Source organism: Clarias gariepinus, chromosome 16 (assembly GCF_024256425.1).
Source record: "Clarias gariepinus isolate MV-2021 ecotype Netherlands chromosome 16, CGAR_prim_01v2, whole genome shotgun sequence".
NCBI classification, from domain to species: Eukaryota; Metazoa; Chordata; class Actinopteri; order Siluriformes; family Clariidae; genus Clarias; species Clarias gariepinus.
The window spans coordinates 20670411-20683782 of NC_071115.1; the positions used below are offsets into that span (position 1 = coordinate 20670411).

General features: G+C 42.6%; 1 protein-coding gene across 5 annotated transcripts in view; it reads right to left on the minus strand.

Annotated features, from left to right (window-relative positions):
• LOC128545117 (arf-GAP with dual PH domain-containing protein 1-like) overlaps positions 1-13372 on the minus strand; it is a 141108-nt gene that overhangs the window by 40243 nt on the left and 87493 nt on the right. For 4 of the 5 annotated variants that reach the window (XM_053515491.1, XM_053515489.1, XM_053515488.1 and 1 more), the window contains exon 6: positions 353-499. The exons of the other annotated variant lie outside the window; for it this stretch is intronic. In XM_053515491.1, the coding sequence (XP_053371466.1) occupies positions 353-499 (147 nt within the window). The remainder of the gene's footprint in view (positions 1-352; positions 500-13372) is intronic. 5 annotated transcript variants of the gene reach the window in all.

Here is a 13372-nt window from a genome sequence, read left to right on the forward strand (position 1 = left end):
ATCACGTGACGCTCGGCATCAAAACAAGAAGCGCATGCGTGCTAGATATATAACCGGTATTAGTAAACAAAGACTTGTTAGTTTTCTGTTTGTCTTGCGGAACACTCGCAAACCGTGTTACTCGCAATCCAAGGTTCCACTGTATTAGTGACTAATACTAAACAAATCCTTACATATTTTTTCGATGTTTCATGGCAAAACATAAACTACACAAATAAGTTCCAGTTATTAAATATGTGACATTTATATGCGACATGTAATAGTTATATCACTGAAAAATGTCTTCACATTAAGCACTCTGTAAGATATTTTTTACATTATTTTAGAAAATGAATCATAACAGATAATCAACCTTTCCATCCTCATGGTATACAAAAATATTCCTGGTGCTATTGTCCTTCATGTAGGTGATCTGGAGCCCATGAGGGTGGCCAATCTTTGTTGGCTGAAAGGTGGCATTAATTGTTTGGATCTTCATTAAGGCCTTGGGCTCCCTAGCCTGCATCAGAAATAGAAAGTCAACTTCAGAACTATTGGCAGCCTTTATAAAAATTAGAAAAAAAAAAAAAACAGTAATATTGCATACTTTATATCAGTGTTTCAAAAAGTGTAGGCAGATGAAGGTACTGCAGGTATGCTATGTTCAGGTAATTTACATTAAAACAGTGGCATACAGTAGTTACCCAATTGGAATGGTTATTACCGTCGCGCTCACCGCCGTGTAAATACGTCAGTGGCCAAAATAAATCAGTTGCATTTCAAAGTCATTCGTAAAATGGCCGCCAGGTGGCGCAAAGTGACAGTTTCGCTTGTTGCAGTAAATACAATAGTGACTGTTATATAGCATATCTCTGTATCTCCTTATTTTGATTTAAGTTCTGGATTATTTCAGGTACTTTAAACACATTGTTGGGTTGCTCATGTTGGCTCATATGAGATGTAGTGGGTCATTTACAAATGAACACCTGGTTGGGTTATTTTGACCCAACAACTGGTTCATTCATTATTCTTTCGTTTCTCCAAATGGCAGCCTGCAAAATGTTTGAAATATCACTGTTATTGTGTCACAGGTGTGGTTTTAAGAGTTGTTTACCCAGGAATGCGTGTGTATAGAGCTCAAAACCTCCATCAGTTATTAAAGATAGCGTTTATTTAGAAAAAATGCAGGAAATCTCCCGGCGCTCTGTGCATAACACCGGGGCTCCAACTCATGTCGGACAGAATTTATAAATGTTTTTTTAAACATGGGCTATTGTTGTTTTACGTATAATATTTGTTAATTTAATTTAAATGATGTTTGGGCTCAGGACTTCGATTCGGCATCGTAATCGTAATCCCCCTCTTTAATTTCCTACGTAGTCTAAATCAGCACTCAGCCGCATGAATTTTTCCAGAGCGCACCGGCAGAAGTAGACTAATGATTATGAATGGGTTGGGGAAAACAGCAAGCAGACTGACTTTGACCATTTAAAAAAACGTTTGCGTTTATTTTCTGATGCGCTCAAGTTCACCGAAAACAATGCAGAACAGCGCACCTTATTTGCTTTTAAACATTTACAAAATCATAAAGTTTTTCCATTATTGTGAGTGCGCTTAAATAAAAGTTGAGTCTTATGAAGGCCATGTAGTCTTATATAGTTTTATTATATAGTTTTTGCACATTAATCTGACAATAATTTTTTCAGCCTGTCACGGCGCGCGCCCAAATCAATATCGCTCCTAACTCACTAGTTAGGCGGCCCCCCCATTAGACATGCGAAGGAGCGGGACTGCGGAATTAGGCACGGCTGGTAAGCTATCCTTGCTAATGATCTCGGGCTTGCACCCAGCGCTATAAAATACTCTGGGTTTGTTGGGTTACAGTGGATTTTACTACGCGCTGTGTATGCGACGCGTGTGCAACAACGTGGAAGTGCGGCATGCAAGCGGGGCAAATTAAACGCGCCCCAGGGACTTCATAGCGAGAGGTGGGAGAGCCCGGGATCATTAGTAAGGATAGCTCACCAGCCGTGCCTTATTTCGTCATGTCATGTGGGCATTATAAGATTTGTATTGAAAACTTCTAACTAAAAAGTGGCAGCAGGCACGGCTAAAAATAGACGCAGGTTAATTTTTTTATAGCCTAAATAAAAATCCTCCGCTTTAATTTCCTATAATCTAATCAGCTCTCAACCACACGCAAGGAATTTTTTTGTGCTAAATAATAATTATGCAGTGTAATTAGGGCCTCTTATTCCTATTAATCCTGGGTCTTTTAGTGTCGCTGTGTGTGCTTTACCGTCCACCTGTACCACCACAGTCCAGGGGAATAAGATCTGGGTCTCCGGACTACTGAGCCGCAGCTTTGTCCCCCCCTAGTGTGTGAACGTCGGTATGTCTCCCCAGCACTAATCATGTCCACCTGTGTCTCTCCCCTGTGTTTCTATTTAAGCCAGTCAAACCCGGAGAGTCACGCCTGTTCACTGTTATCACCATGTTAGTCTGTTGCTGGCTACTAACTCACAACGTGTTCGTGTTTCCTCCTCAGGACCGAGCAGAGTCTGCAGGGTCGGGGTAAGGCCTGTAAAGACAGGCACGTTTTCATCAAGGTCAAGGTTACAAGGTGACAACGCCAGTCTACACAGTTACCTGCGCACTCAACAGCAAGAGATTGGCAGCCTCGCACGCGCTGTGCACGACCTGGCGTGCAGCGGTAATTAACCCCCGGCTGCTCCGCAGGCATCTGGCGCACCTATTCTCCCACGGCCCGCCCCTCCAGAAAGGTACAGAGGTGACCCGGAGGGTTGTAAACGTTTTTTGCTAGCTTGTTAACTATACCTTGTAGATTTCCTGAATATGACGGATGTCCAGAAAGTGAGCTTCGTGACGCAACATCTCACCAGAAGAGCTCTGGACTGGGCTACGGCCGTGTGGAGCACTGGAGGCGCCACCACTGCTAGATATCAGCGTTTTCTCAAGGCCCTTTGCGCAGTTTTCGACCATCCCGACCAGGGTAAAATGGGAGAACAGCAGCTGTAAAGGCTTAAACAAGGAAACACACCTGTGGCCGAATATGCGAGTAAAATTTCAAGTTCTGGCTGCTGAAAGCGGATGGTGCGACAAGAACCTGCTGGCTCGATTTCGGGATGATTTGAACCCTGAGATCCAATTAGAACTTGCATGCAGAGACGCTGATTTTTCTTGAATGCATCACCTAAGCGATCAAACTTGATCAGCACCTACGCAGCCAGCAACGACGTCCTTCGCTTTGGCTAGTTAAATGTCCTGATCTTCGCCGCAAGACGAGTCCTCACCAGCTGCAGCCCCCTGAGCGCGAAGGGTCCTCCACCGAGCCCACGGACATGGGCACATCGCACCTGACCGCCAACGAACGTGCAAGAAGAATGAGTGCCGGGTTATGCTTGTACTGTGGGGAGGAAAGACAAAGTCAGCTCCTGCCCGTTGCTAAAAGTAACGCTCCGCACCCCACCTCGCACACATTCACCTTTTTGTTTACCTGCACAGCTTTCATTTAATAATAACACTTTGTCTGTTTTTCTTTTAATAGATTCCGGGTCGGCTGGTAACCTCATATTATCTTCTATCCTTTCCGCGCTGCAAGCTCCCGTGTCGAATCTTCCGTCCCCGATATCTGTTAAAGCTCTGGATGGCCATCCTCTGGAACAATCGCCAATTAAAGAAATTTCTGCGCCTCTCCGATTAACATTTCCTGGCCACTCAGAGGAGATAAAATTCTTTGATCTCCCTCACGTGGACCATTCCGTCGTCCTGGGTCTCCCTTGGCTCAGTTATTATAATCCGAATTTTGATTGGGCAAAATCTCGCATCCGATCTTGGTCCCCGAGATGTGATAAGACATGTAAACCATTAACATTTACGGTCCAAGCCACTATCAAAGTGTCCATTAATGTGCCACCAGAGTATGCACGTTTTAAAGATGTGTTTAGCGTTAGGGCAGCAGTGAGACTTCCTCCGCATCGTCCGTGGGACTGTGCGATCGAGCTCCTGCCAGGGAAAACACAGCCTTACGCACATATTTACCCATTATCCCTGGAGGAGACCAGGGTGATGGAGGAATATGTAGAGGAGGCTCTCAGACAGGGTCTCATCAGCAGGTCCACGTCTTCAGCTTCGGCAGGTTTCTTTTTTATAGAAAAAAAAGGCGGAGGCTTAAGGCCCTGTATTGATTATAGAGGGCTCAATGCAGTTACAATAAAGTACAAGCACCCACTGCCACTGGTTCCAGCCGCTATCGACCAACTCTGCGGTGCCTCCATATTCACAAAACTCGATCTCCGCAGCCCTTATAACCTCGTTCGTGTGCGTAAGGGTGACGAATGGAAGACGGCGTTTAGCACCTCATCCGGTCATTATATATATAATGTAATGTATGGGCTGGTAAACGCACCTGCGGTGTTTCAGGGGTTTATAAATGACGTGTTTTGGGATATGTTTAACCGTTGTGTCATAGTATACTTAGATGATATTCTAATATACTTAAGGTCATATTCCGAGCATGTCAGTCATGTAAACGCTGTTCTTCGCATCTGCGCGCGCACGGGCTGTATGCGAAGGCAGAGAAATGTGAATTCCATAAACGGGAGATCGCATTTCTCGGTTATCGCATAGGGCCACTGGGGGTCGAGATGGAGAAATCCAAGGGGGAGGCGGTAACCAAATGGCCGGAACCCAGGTCAGTAAAGGCGCTACAAAGTTTTCTTGGGTTCGCTAATTTTTAATCGCAATTTATTAGAAACTTTAGTTCGGTGGCAGCACCCCTCACCTCATTACTTTGTAGGGTAAGCCTTCAAAACTGAAAGCGCTCTTCGCCGACGCGGAGATCGCTTTCCAAAAACTAAAAACGTCATTCACCACTGCACCAATTTTACGGCTTCCCTCGAGAAGCCGTTCATTGTAGAAGAAAATGCTTCCGAGGTAGGGATCGGGGCGGTGTTATCGCAACACCATGGGCAACCTGAGAAACTTCATCCTTGCGCGTTTTTTTTCTGAAAACTGACACCTGCTGAACAAAACTATGATATCGGTAATCGGGAGCTGCTCGCAGTTAAAGCGGCATTAGAGGAGTGGAGACACTGGCTAGAGGGAGCCAAATACCCATTTATAGTCCTAACCGATCACCGAAACTTAGAATACATCCAACAAGCAAAGAGATTAAACACCCGACAAGCCCGATGGGCGCTGTTCTTTACGCGTTTCCACTTCCACATCACCTATAGGCGGGGATCAAAAAATAAGAAGGCAGACGTGCACGTTACCATCCTACTCCTACACCTACAGTAGATCCCGAACCTATTCTGCCCGCACCACTTTTAGTTGCCCCTGTGATGTGGGATCTTGATGCGGAGATTTCTCTGTAAGGGCGTGATAATCGCGCACCTCCCGAGTGTCCCCGCAATCGAACCTACAGCTCTGAGGCACTTCGTGACGGCATCACAATTGAGGTACATACCAATGTCTATTCCGGACACCCCAGCGTGACACGCACTTTTAAAATATAGAGAATAAGTTCTGGTGGCCTAGGATGAGGGAATCCGTAAAGACAGTAGTTTTATCTTGTGCAGTTTGTGCTACTACAAAAATCCTTGTAGCCTCCCAGTTGGTAAACGGACCTACCGGTGTCTAAAGGGTACACTACGGTTTTGGTCGTAGTAGATCGGTTCTCGAAGGGGTGTCATTTAATCCCGTTTGGCTCTCTCCCGTCAGCTATTCAAGTAGCCAAAGCCCGTTCCAATGCATACTCGTGTATCAACTTCCGCTCTGTCCTTGGGATGCCACGTCCACCGAAGTACCCATGGTGGATGAGTGGTTTCGAAAAGCGGAGAGAGTGTGGGAAGACGCACACACACACACATTTCCCGAGCAGTCTCTCGCTTCAAAAGTTTTGCCGATAGACGAAGGAGAGAAGGTCCTCCGCTCCAGGCGGTGATCGGGTATGGCTCTCGACACGGACCTTTACCTCCATCTTCCATGTCGTAAACTGTCACCAAAATACATTGGCCCCTTTATCATAGTCGCACAAATCAACCCCGTCTCTTTTAAACTTAAACTTCCCCCACATATGAAAATAAACCCCGTATTTCATGTATCTCTTCTAAGGCCAGTGATCCAGGGACTCCTCGAGAGGGCACAGCAGAGCCTTTGCTCCCTGGGGCTGTGAAGATAAAGGGCGCCCCCCTCCCCACTGAAATGCACCTCTCCCCACTTTAAAAACCTCTTGAATCTGAGGCTCTTCTGGAGACTTTCAGTGATTAAATTTGTGTAATTTTAATCTTCTGGATTCTAGATTCTAAAGTTGACATTGTTACCTTTTTTAATACTTGGAATGAAAGAACTTGAGATTTTCCTTAAGATAGCATAAATTGCATTGTTTTTAATCAGTCTATACACAATAATATTCTTTGGTATTTTTATTTAAAAAACAGGCATGGGGCTATCTTGGTTTATTAATCCCCGTGTCTGGTTTAGGTTTGGTATTCAGTGCGCATCTGTTATATTACAACTATTATATCATAACACTCAGAAATACCTTTTATTGGGGGTTAAGTGACTCATGTGCCTAAAATTTTTTAACTGAGCCTTTGTTTCACTGAATAATTAACGACCCCGACACCCCTCTCTCTCACACACACACAGAGCAGACCAAATCATTAGCATGTCCCTCCCTTAAACAGTGCAGCCATTTACTTTCTATCCATTTACTTACATCTAAACTGAGTTGTTTACATAAGTCACTGATCAGTAGCTCATCATATCAATTTATTCATACAGATGTAACTGTTTTACATGGAAATTTACAGGCTTATTACTGAATGATTTACTCTGACAGCCATAAGAACAATGAGCCATAAGAACAATGGCAGCTGGAACACCTAAAACAGATGCAGGATTATTTTTTATAATCTAAATAAAAATGCTTTTCTAAACGTGGGCTATTGTTATTTACTTACAGTTTTGTAAATTCGTTTAATGTTTAACTTGTATTTTATAAGGGTTTACCAGCGTTGGTACAGCGCAACGGGAGTCATTATTTACTATTAAAGATAATTATGATGATATAGCCGTAGGCTCCCTGAATACACGGCAAAGAGACGGAGCCGCCTATTCGTGCCGGCTGGCAATAATTAACGTTAATATGATTGCGGGCTTGCTCCACATTATAAAAGCAAGGCGCGGAGTTTAGTCCAAGGTCCGAAAAGTACGTGATGTGGTGGAGAATAGGATAGTGGCATGTGAGTAAGGCGATGTGACGTGCCCCAGGGACTTTAAACAAGGACACTGGAATTCCGCCCTTTGATCCCCGCGCTGAGGGCCGCATGAGCAAGAGCTGCGCGAGCTCCTGCGGTATTTTCACCCCCACACCGTGCCCGCCTTCGCAGCCCCACTGCCGAAGAGGAAAAGGCTGCAAGAACGTTTGTGTTAAGTTTTTGTGTTAAGACAGCGTGAGAAGCTCCGCCATGAAGGAGCGTGCAGGAGCGCTGCCTCCGTGTGCTCCGTTCTGCCACTCCACCAACTGCCAGATATCGTCAGCTGTGTGCCCGCATGCCAGTGTGGCACAGCCCCTCGGACCTACACATGCACAACCTTTATCCCTTTTCCTTTCTTTCCATTCTTCCGCCTTCAATCCTTTCCTTCCCCATTTTACCTCAATAAATTACCCTTTTCCCATAAGACCTCACCTCGTGTCCATGCTTTATGGTGTCGCCCGTGCAACATGGGTCGAACCGTTACAGATTATAACAGCCTACTGCATTTCATTTTTATAATAACGCAAAAACACAGGCTGGGATGAATGACCGACATCTGCTGACGCAGTAGAACGTCCTGACAATGTTTTAATTTTATGGTCATTTATTTCAGTTAATAAATCTCCTATAAATTTAAAGAATACAAGAAATAAGATGAAACGCTTCTTTTTTAATTACAAGTGATAAAGTCTGAAGGCTCACTGTGTTAACATTTATTGTGCTTAAATTTTATCCTAATAAGATTTTATTTAATTTAAATTTTAGAACAGTGGCAGCTGGAACACCTAAAACAGATGCAGGATTATTTTTTATAATCCAAATAAAAATGCTTTTTTAATTGTGGGCTATTGTTATTTACTTGCAATATTTGTTAATTTAATTTAAATGGGGTTTGGTCTCCGGAATGTTGAGCATCATAATCCTCTTCTTTACTTTGCTACGTAGAATCAGCACGCATAAAGTTTTGTAAATTCGTTTAATGTTTAATAGTAAATAATGACTCCCGTTGCGCTGTACCACCGCTGGGAAAACCTTATGAAATACAGTTAAAGACAATTATGATGATCTGCCACGGCATGCGCCTGTGATGAGTGTGCGTCCAAATCTACTATCGCTACTCGCTCACTCCGTAGGCTCCCTGAATAGGCGGCAAAGGAACGGAGCCCCCTATTCGTGCCGCCTAGCAATAATTAACGTTAATATGATCTCGGGCTTGCTCTGCATTATAAAAGCAAGGCGCGGAGTTTTGTCCGAGGTCCGGGGAAGTACATTATGTGATAGAAAATAGATAGCATTTGAGGCGATGTGACGCGCCCCAGGGACTTTAAACAAGCACACTACAATTCCGCCCTTAGATCTCCGCGCTGCTCCCGCGGCATCTTCACTCCCGCACCGTGCCCGTCTTCTCAGCCCCGCTGCCGTAGAGGAAAAGGCTGCGAGGACGTTTGTGTTACGTTTTTGCGTCAGCAATCATTTTTATAATAACGCAAAAACACAAGCGGGGCTGAATGACCGACATCAGCTGTCGCAGTAGAATGTCCTGCCAATGTTATAATTTTATGGTCCTTTATTTCAGGTAATAAATCTACTACAAATTTAAAGAACACAAGATATAAGATGACACAAAACCCTACACGCGTCTTTTCTAATTCACACGTGATAAAATCTAAAGGCTCACTGTGTAAACATTTATTTTGTTTAAATTTGATCCTAATAAGATTTAATTTAATTTGAATTCTACATTTGTACTGTAATTTCAGTTCTGGGATTATGAATTTGTTTAACTACAATGTTTTACTTGTTTTTATCCACTACTACGTGCAGTTCTAAAGGAGCGTGTCTCATTAATCCAGCAGAGAATGAACTAAGGCATCAGTCTGTAGGTATATAGCGCCACTCAGCGGTAAAAGCCAGCAAACGCACAAAGCCAAATGCTACCGCCGAGCGCCGCAACGGTAGAACCAACATTCCGATTAGGTAACCACTGTATAAAGTTGAAGAATGCGGTCTGTTGTGAAAAACTTTACAATTATAAGGTTTTACACCCAAAATCACACACGCTCCACACAATTTGTACTCTGAGAGAAAATCCATCCAAGCAAGAGGATAGCTCCAAACTCCAACAGAGAAGAGCCTAATCCCCAACCAATTTATTTATATACAATGTAATTATTTCTTAGGGATCTAAGTTTTTCCTTATCACCATCTCTCTCGGCTCGCTCATCAGGGACTATCTAATCATTTTGATTTATACACATTCACATTTGATACAAATTTTCATTTTTTTTTATTTTTGTGTAAAGCTACTTTTGGACCATGAACATTGTTAAAGGCTCTATACAAATAAAATTGAATTGAATTGGGTGGCACGGTGAAGTAGTGGTTAGCACTGTCATCTTGCCCTCCAGGTCTGTGTTTGATTCCCAGCCAGGTTCAATTCCCGTCTCTGTGTGCATGAAGTTTGCATGTTCAGGAGTTTATTGTCCTTTAAAACTGGACATCCATTACTTTGGTTTCTGATGCATCTAGCCTAACTGTTATGTCTTCTCTTCTGCTCTCTCTCCTGCTTTTTCTCTTCCCTCTCTCCCCCTGTCGAGCTACACATGTCGTTCCTGAGCTGCCATTCATCCAGACTCCCTCTGCTCCCTCCAGACTCCCTCCCTGGTGCCCCACTTCTGGTTGGAGATCTCCTCACATGGATGCCCCGTGTGTCTCTTTGGGATGCGTCTTGTGTCTGGGGATGGTTCTTTCTACCCAGAAGACGGTTCTGGCCTCGACTGGTGTTGGCAGCTGTTTCTCTGAGGACTTGACTGTTCGATAGTTCAGGACGGGAACTTCATACAAGTCTACCTAAGTTTTCAATAACTAACTGGACTCCATATTAACATCAATTATCATCAACTGTTATGCTGAACTGCCTGCCAACTAACACACATTATGAATGCATGACCCCTCCTGAGGATATAAAGCTTTCTTATTGGGTTTGAATAAATCAGGTCTACCATAGCAGATAATAAACTATGCTATGTCATAACCGAAGCAAACAGCACTCGTTTCGTTCGGTGTTGCTAGGCAATGGACCACATTCCTTTTCAGGAATGTGGAAATGTGGAAGTGATGTGTGGCCACTCAATGAGAACTAAACCAAAGATTTAGGTAACTGGACTGGGTGTAACATCTGCATAGTGACACTAAACAGCTGAACAACTTCACTCCTTATTTACCTCTGAGGAAAAAAAAGCTGTATTTTGTTTGTCTATATTTAGAATTTTTATAAAAGTACAAGAAGTACACACGCGCGCACACACACACACAACATCCAATCACCGTCTGTATGCAAATGAGTCAAGCCTAATAGTAGTCACGTAGTGTCATGTCGGATTTTAGCAGTCACAGAGTGGAAAGACTTTAAAGCAGTTGCAGCGTTTTTTCAGTTACAACAAGCACAGCGATGAGTCAATGTTGTTTTACTGTTTATGACATAGTGACACTAAACAGCTGAACAACTTCACTTTTCCGTTTACCTCTGAGAAAAAAAGCTGTATTTTGTTTGTTTATATTTAGAAGTTTTATAACAGTATAAGAAGGTAACAGTTTGGTCTGGGTAGTTAGCGCTCTTGTAGAGAATATGAATAACACCGTCCAAACAGAAAATAATTATCACTACATAAGTACCCTAACACCATTGACATCATGAGTTTCAGCTAATACTAATTCTATACATATAACAGAAAATGTAGACGCAGATTCCAAATGTATAAAGATGCATGATTATATATATATATACACATATATACACATATATACATACAAAATGCATTCCAAATTATTAAGCAAATTATATCTTTCTCTGATTTTCATATGCAAATAACAGTTAGTATAATTTTATAGTCATCAACTATTAGGGTATAATTAGAATTTTATCGAACTAACCTCCTAATGAAAATATTTATTTTAAAAATAAAAAACTGATAACGCACTATTCCAAATTATTATGCACAACAACGGTAAAACATTTTATAGGTTGTAAAGAACTAAAAATAGGCTTTTGTTGAATTTGCAGGATTAGGAGGTCTTATTTACTGAAATCAAAGAGCTGCTGTTTTGAATCAAACTGCCTCCCACCCTTATAGATCTTTTGAGGATTTACCATAGGTTCTAAATGCGGTTAAGGTCACGAGTTTCTTATTTTTTATGCCCATGGCAGCCAATGACACAGGGGTATTCTTTGCAGCATGAGATGGTGCATTGTCGTGCATGAAGATGATTTTGCTACAAAAGGCACGGTTCTTCTTTTTGTACGATGGAAGAAAGTGGTCAGTCAATATACTTTGCAGAGGTCATTTTTACACCTTCAGGGACCCTACAGGGGCCTACCAGCTCTCTCCTCATGCTTCTGGCCCAAAACATAACTCCGAAACCTCCTTGTTGACATCGCAGCTTTGTTGAGACATGGTGGCCATCTACCAACCATCCACTACTCCATCCATCTGGACCATCCAGGGTTGCACGACACTCATCAGTAAACAAGACTGTTTGAAAATTAGTCTTCATGTATGCCTGGGCCCACTGCAACTTTCAGCTTGTGAGCATTGGTTAGGGGTAGCCTAATAGTTTATGCACAGGTTTATGCATAGGTTTTTGCAAAACTGGCAAGCCTCTAAAGGCTTACAAGGCTTACACCTTGAGGTTCGCCGGACTCCAGAGGCACCAGCAGCTTCAAATACCTGTTTGCTGCTTTGTAATGGCATTTCAGCAGCTGGTCTTTTAATCTGATGAATTTCTCTGGCAGAAACCTTCCTCTTTCTGCCTTCATCTGCACGAACCTGTCTGTGCTCTGAATCAGCCACAAATATCTTCAGAGTACGATGAGTTTTCGTGAAATATCTAATATTTTCATACCTTGTCCAATTTGACGCTTTTCGGGAGCAGAGAGATCCTTTTTTTTCCCATATTGCTTGAAACCTGTGGCCTGCTTAATAATGTGGAACAACCTTCTTCTGTACTTTTTCTTTAATTGGGCTCATCTGGCAAACTAATTATCACAGGTGTCTGAGATTCATTTCAGTAATCTAAAGAGCCCTGAGACGCAATTCCATTCATGAGTTTAATTTAAAAACTAGACATTTAATGTTTATGACACTTACATCCAATTTGCATAAAAATTTGGAACACAGTGTATATATTGTAGCGTTTTACTGTACCCGTCATGCAGGTGTGATATTTGGATGTACCGATCCTGTGCAGGTGTTGTTACACGTGGTCTTCCACTGCGAGGATGATCAGCTGTTCTTCCTGTCTCCCTGTAGCGCTGTCTTAGGCGTCTTACAGTGCGGACATGACAATTTATTGCCCTAGCCACATCACCAGTCCTTATGCCTCTCTACAGCATGCCTAATGCACGTTCACGCAGATGAGCAGGAACCCTGGGCATCTTTCTTTGGGTGTTTTTCACAGTCAGACAATTCTCTTTAGTGTTCTGCGTTTTTAGAACTGTGACCTTAAATGCCTACTTTCTGTAAGCTGTTAAGGTCTTAACGACCATTCCACAGGTGCATGTTAATTAATTGATTATGGTTAATTGAACATGCATGGAAAACATTGATTAAACCCTTTACAATGAAGATCTGTAAAGTTATTTGAATTTTTACAACATTATTGTTGAAATACAGAGTCCTGTAAAAGGGGCGTTTCTTTTTTTGCTGAGTATATATATATATATATATATATATATATATATATAGATTAGATAGATAGGTGTGTGTGTGTGTGTGTGTGTGTGTATATAATGGAGGCCGGTTTATTCAGGGGCAGGAGGGGGCAGCGCAGTAACAAGAAATACAAGAAGGTACCAGTTTGGTCTGTATCCACACTCCAGTGGTAATTACTTTAAGCTTAGCTTCCCCTATAATGTCACAAAATTGATGGTCAAATTATGTACTATTGTATTAACATTTTATTGACTAAAAATGCGTTAGAAAACGTTCATCCCAAAGACGAGTTCGTTCAGAATCAGTTAGATATGGCAGGTCGGCTGACTTGATTTTCTTCTCATACATTCCCGTAGCGTCACAGTGCATTTCCCCGTTGAAGCCCAGCGTCCACTC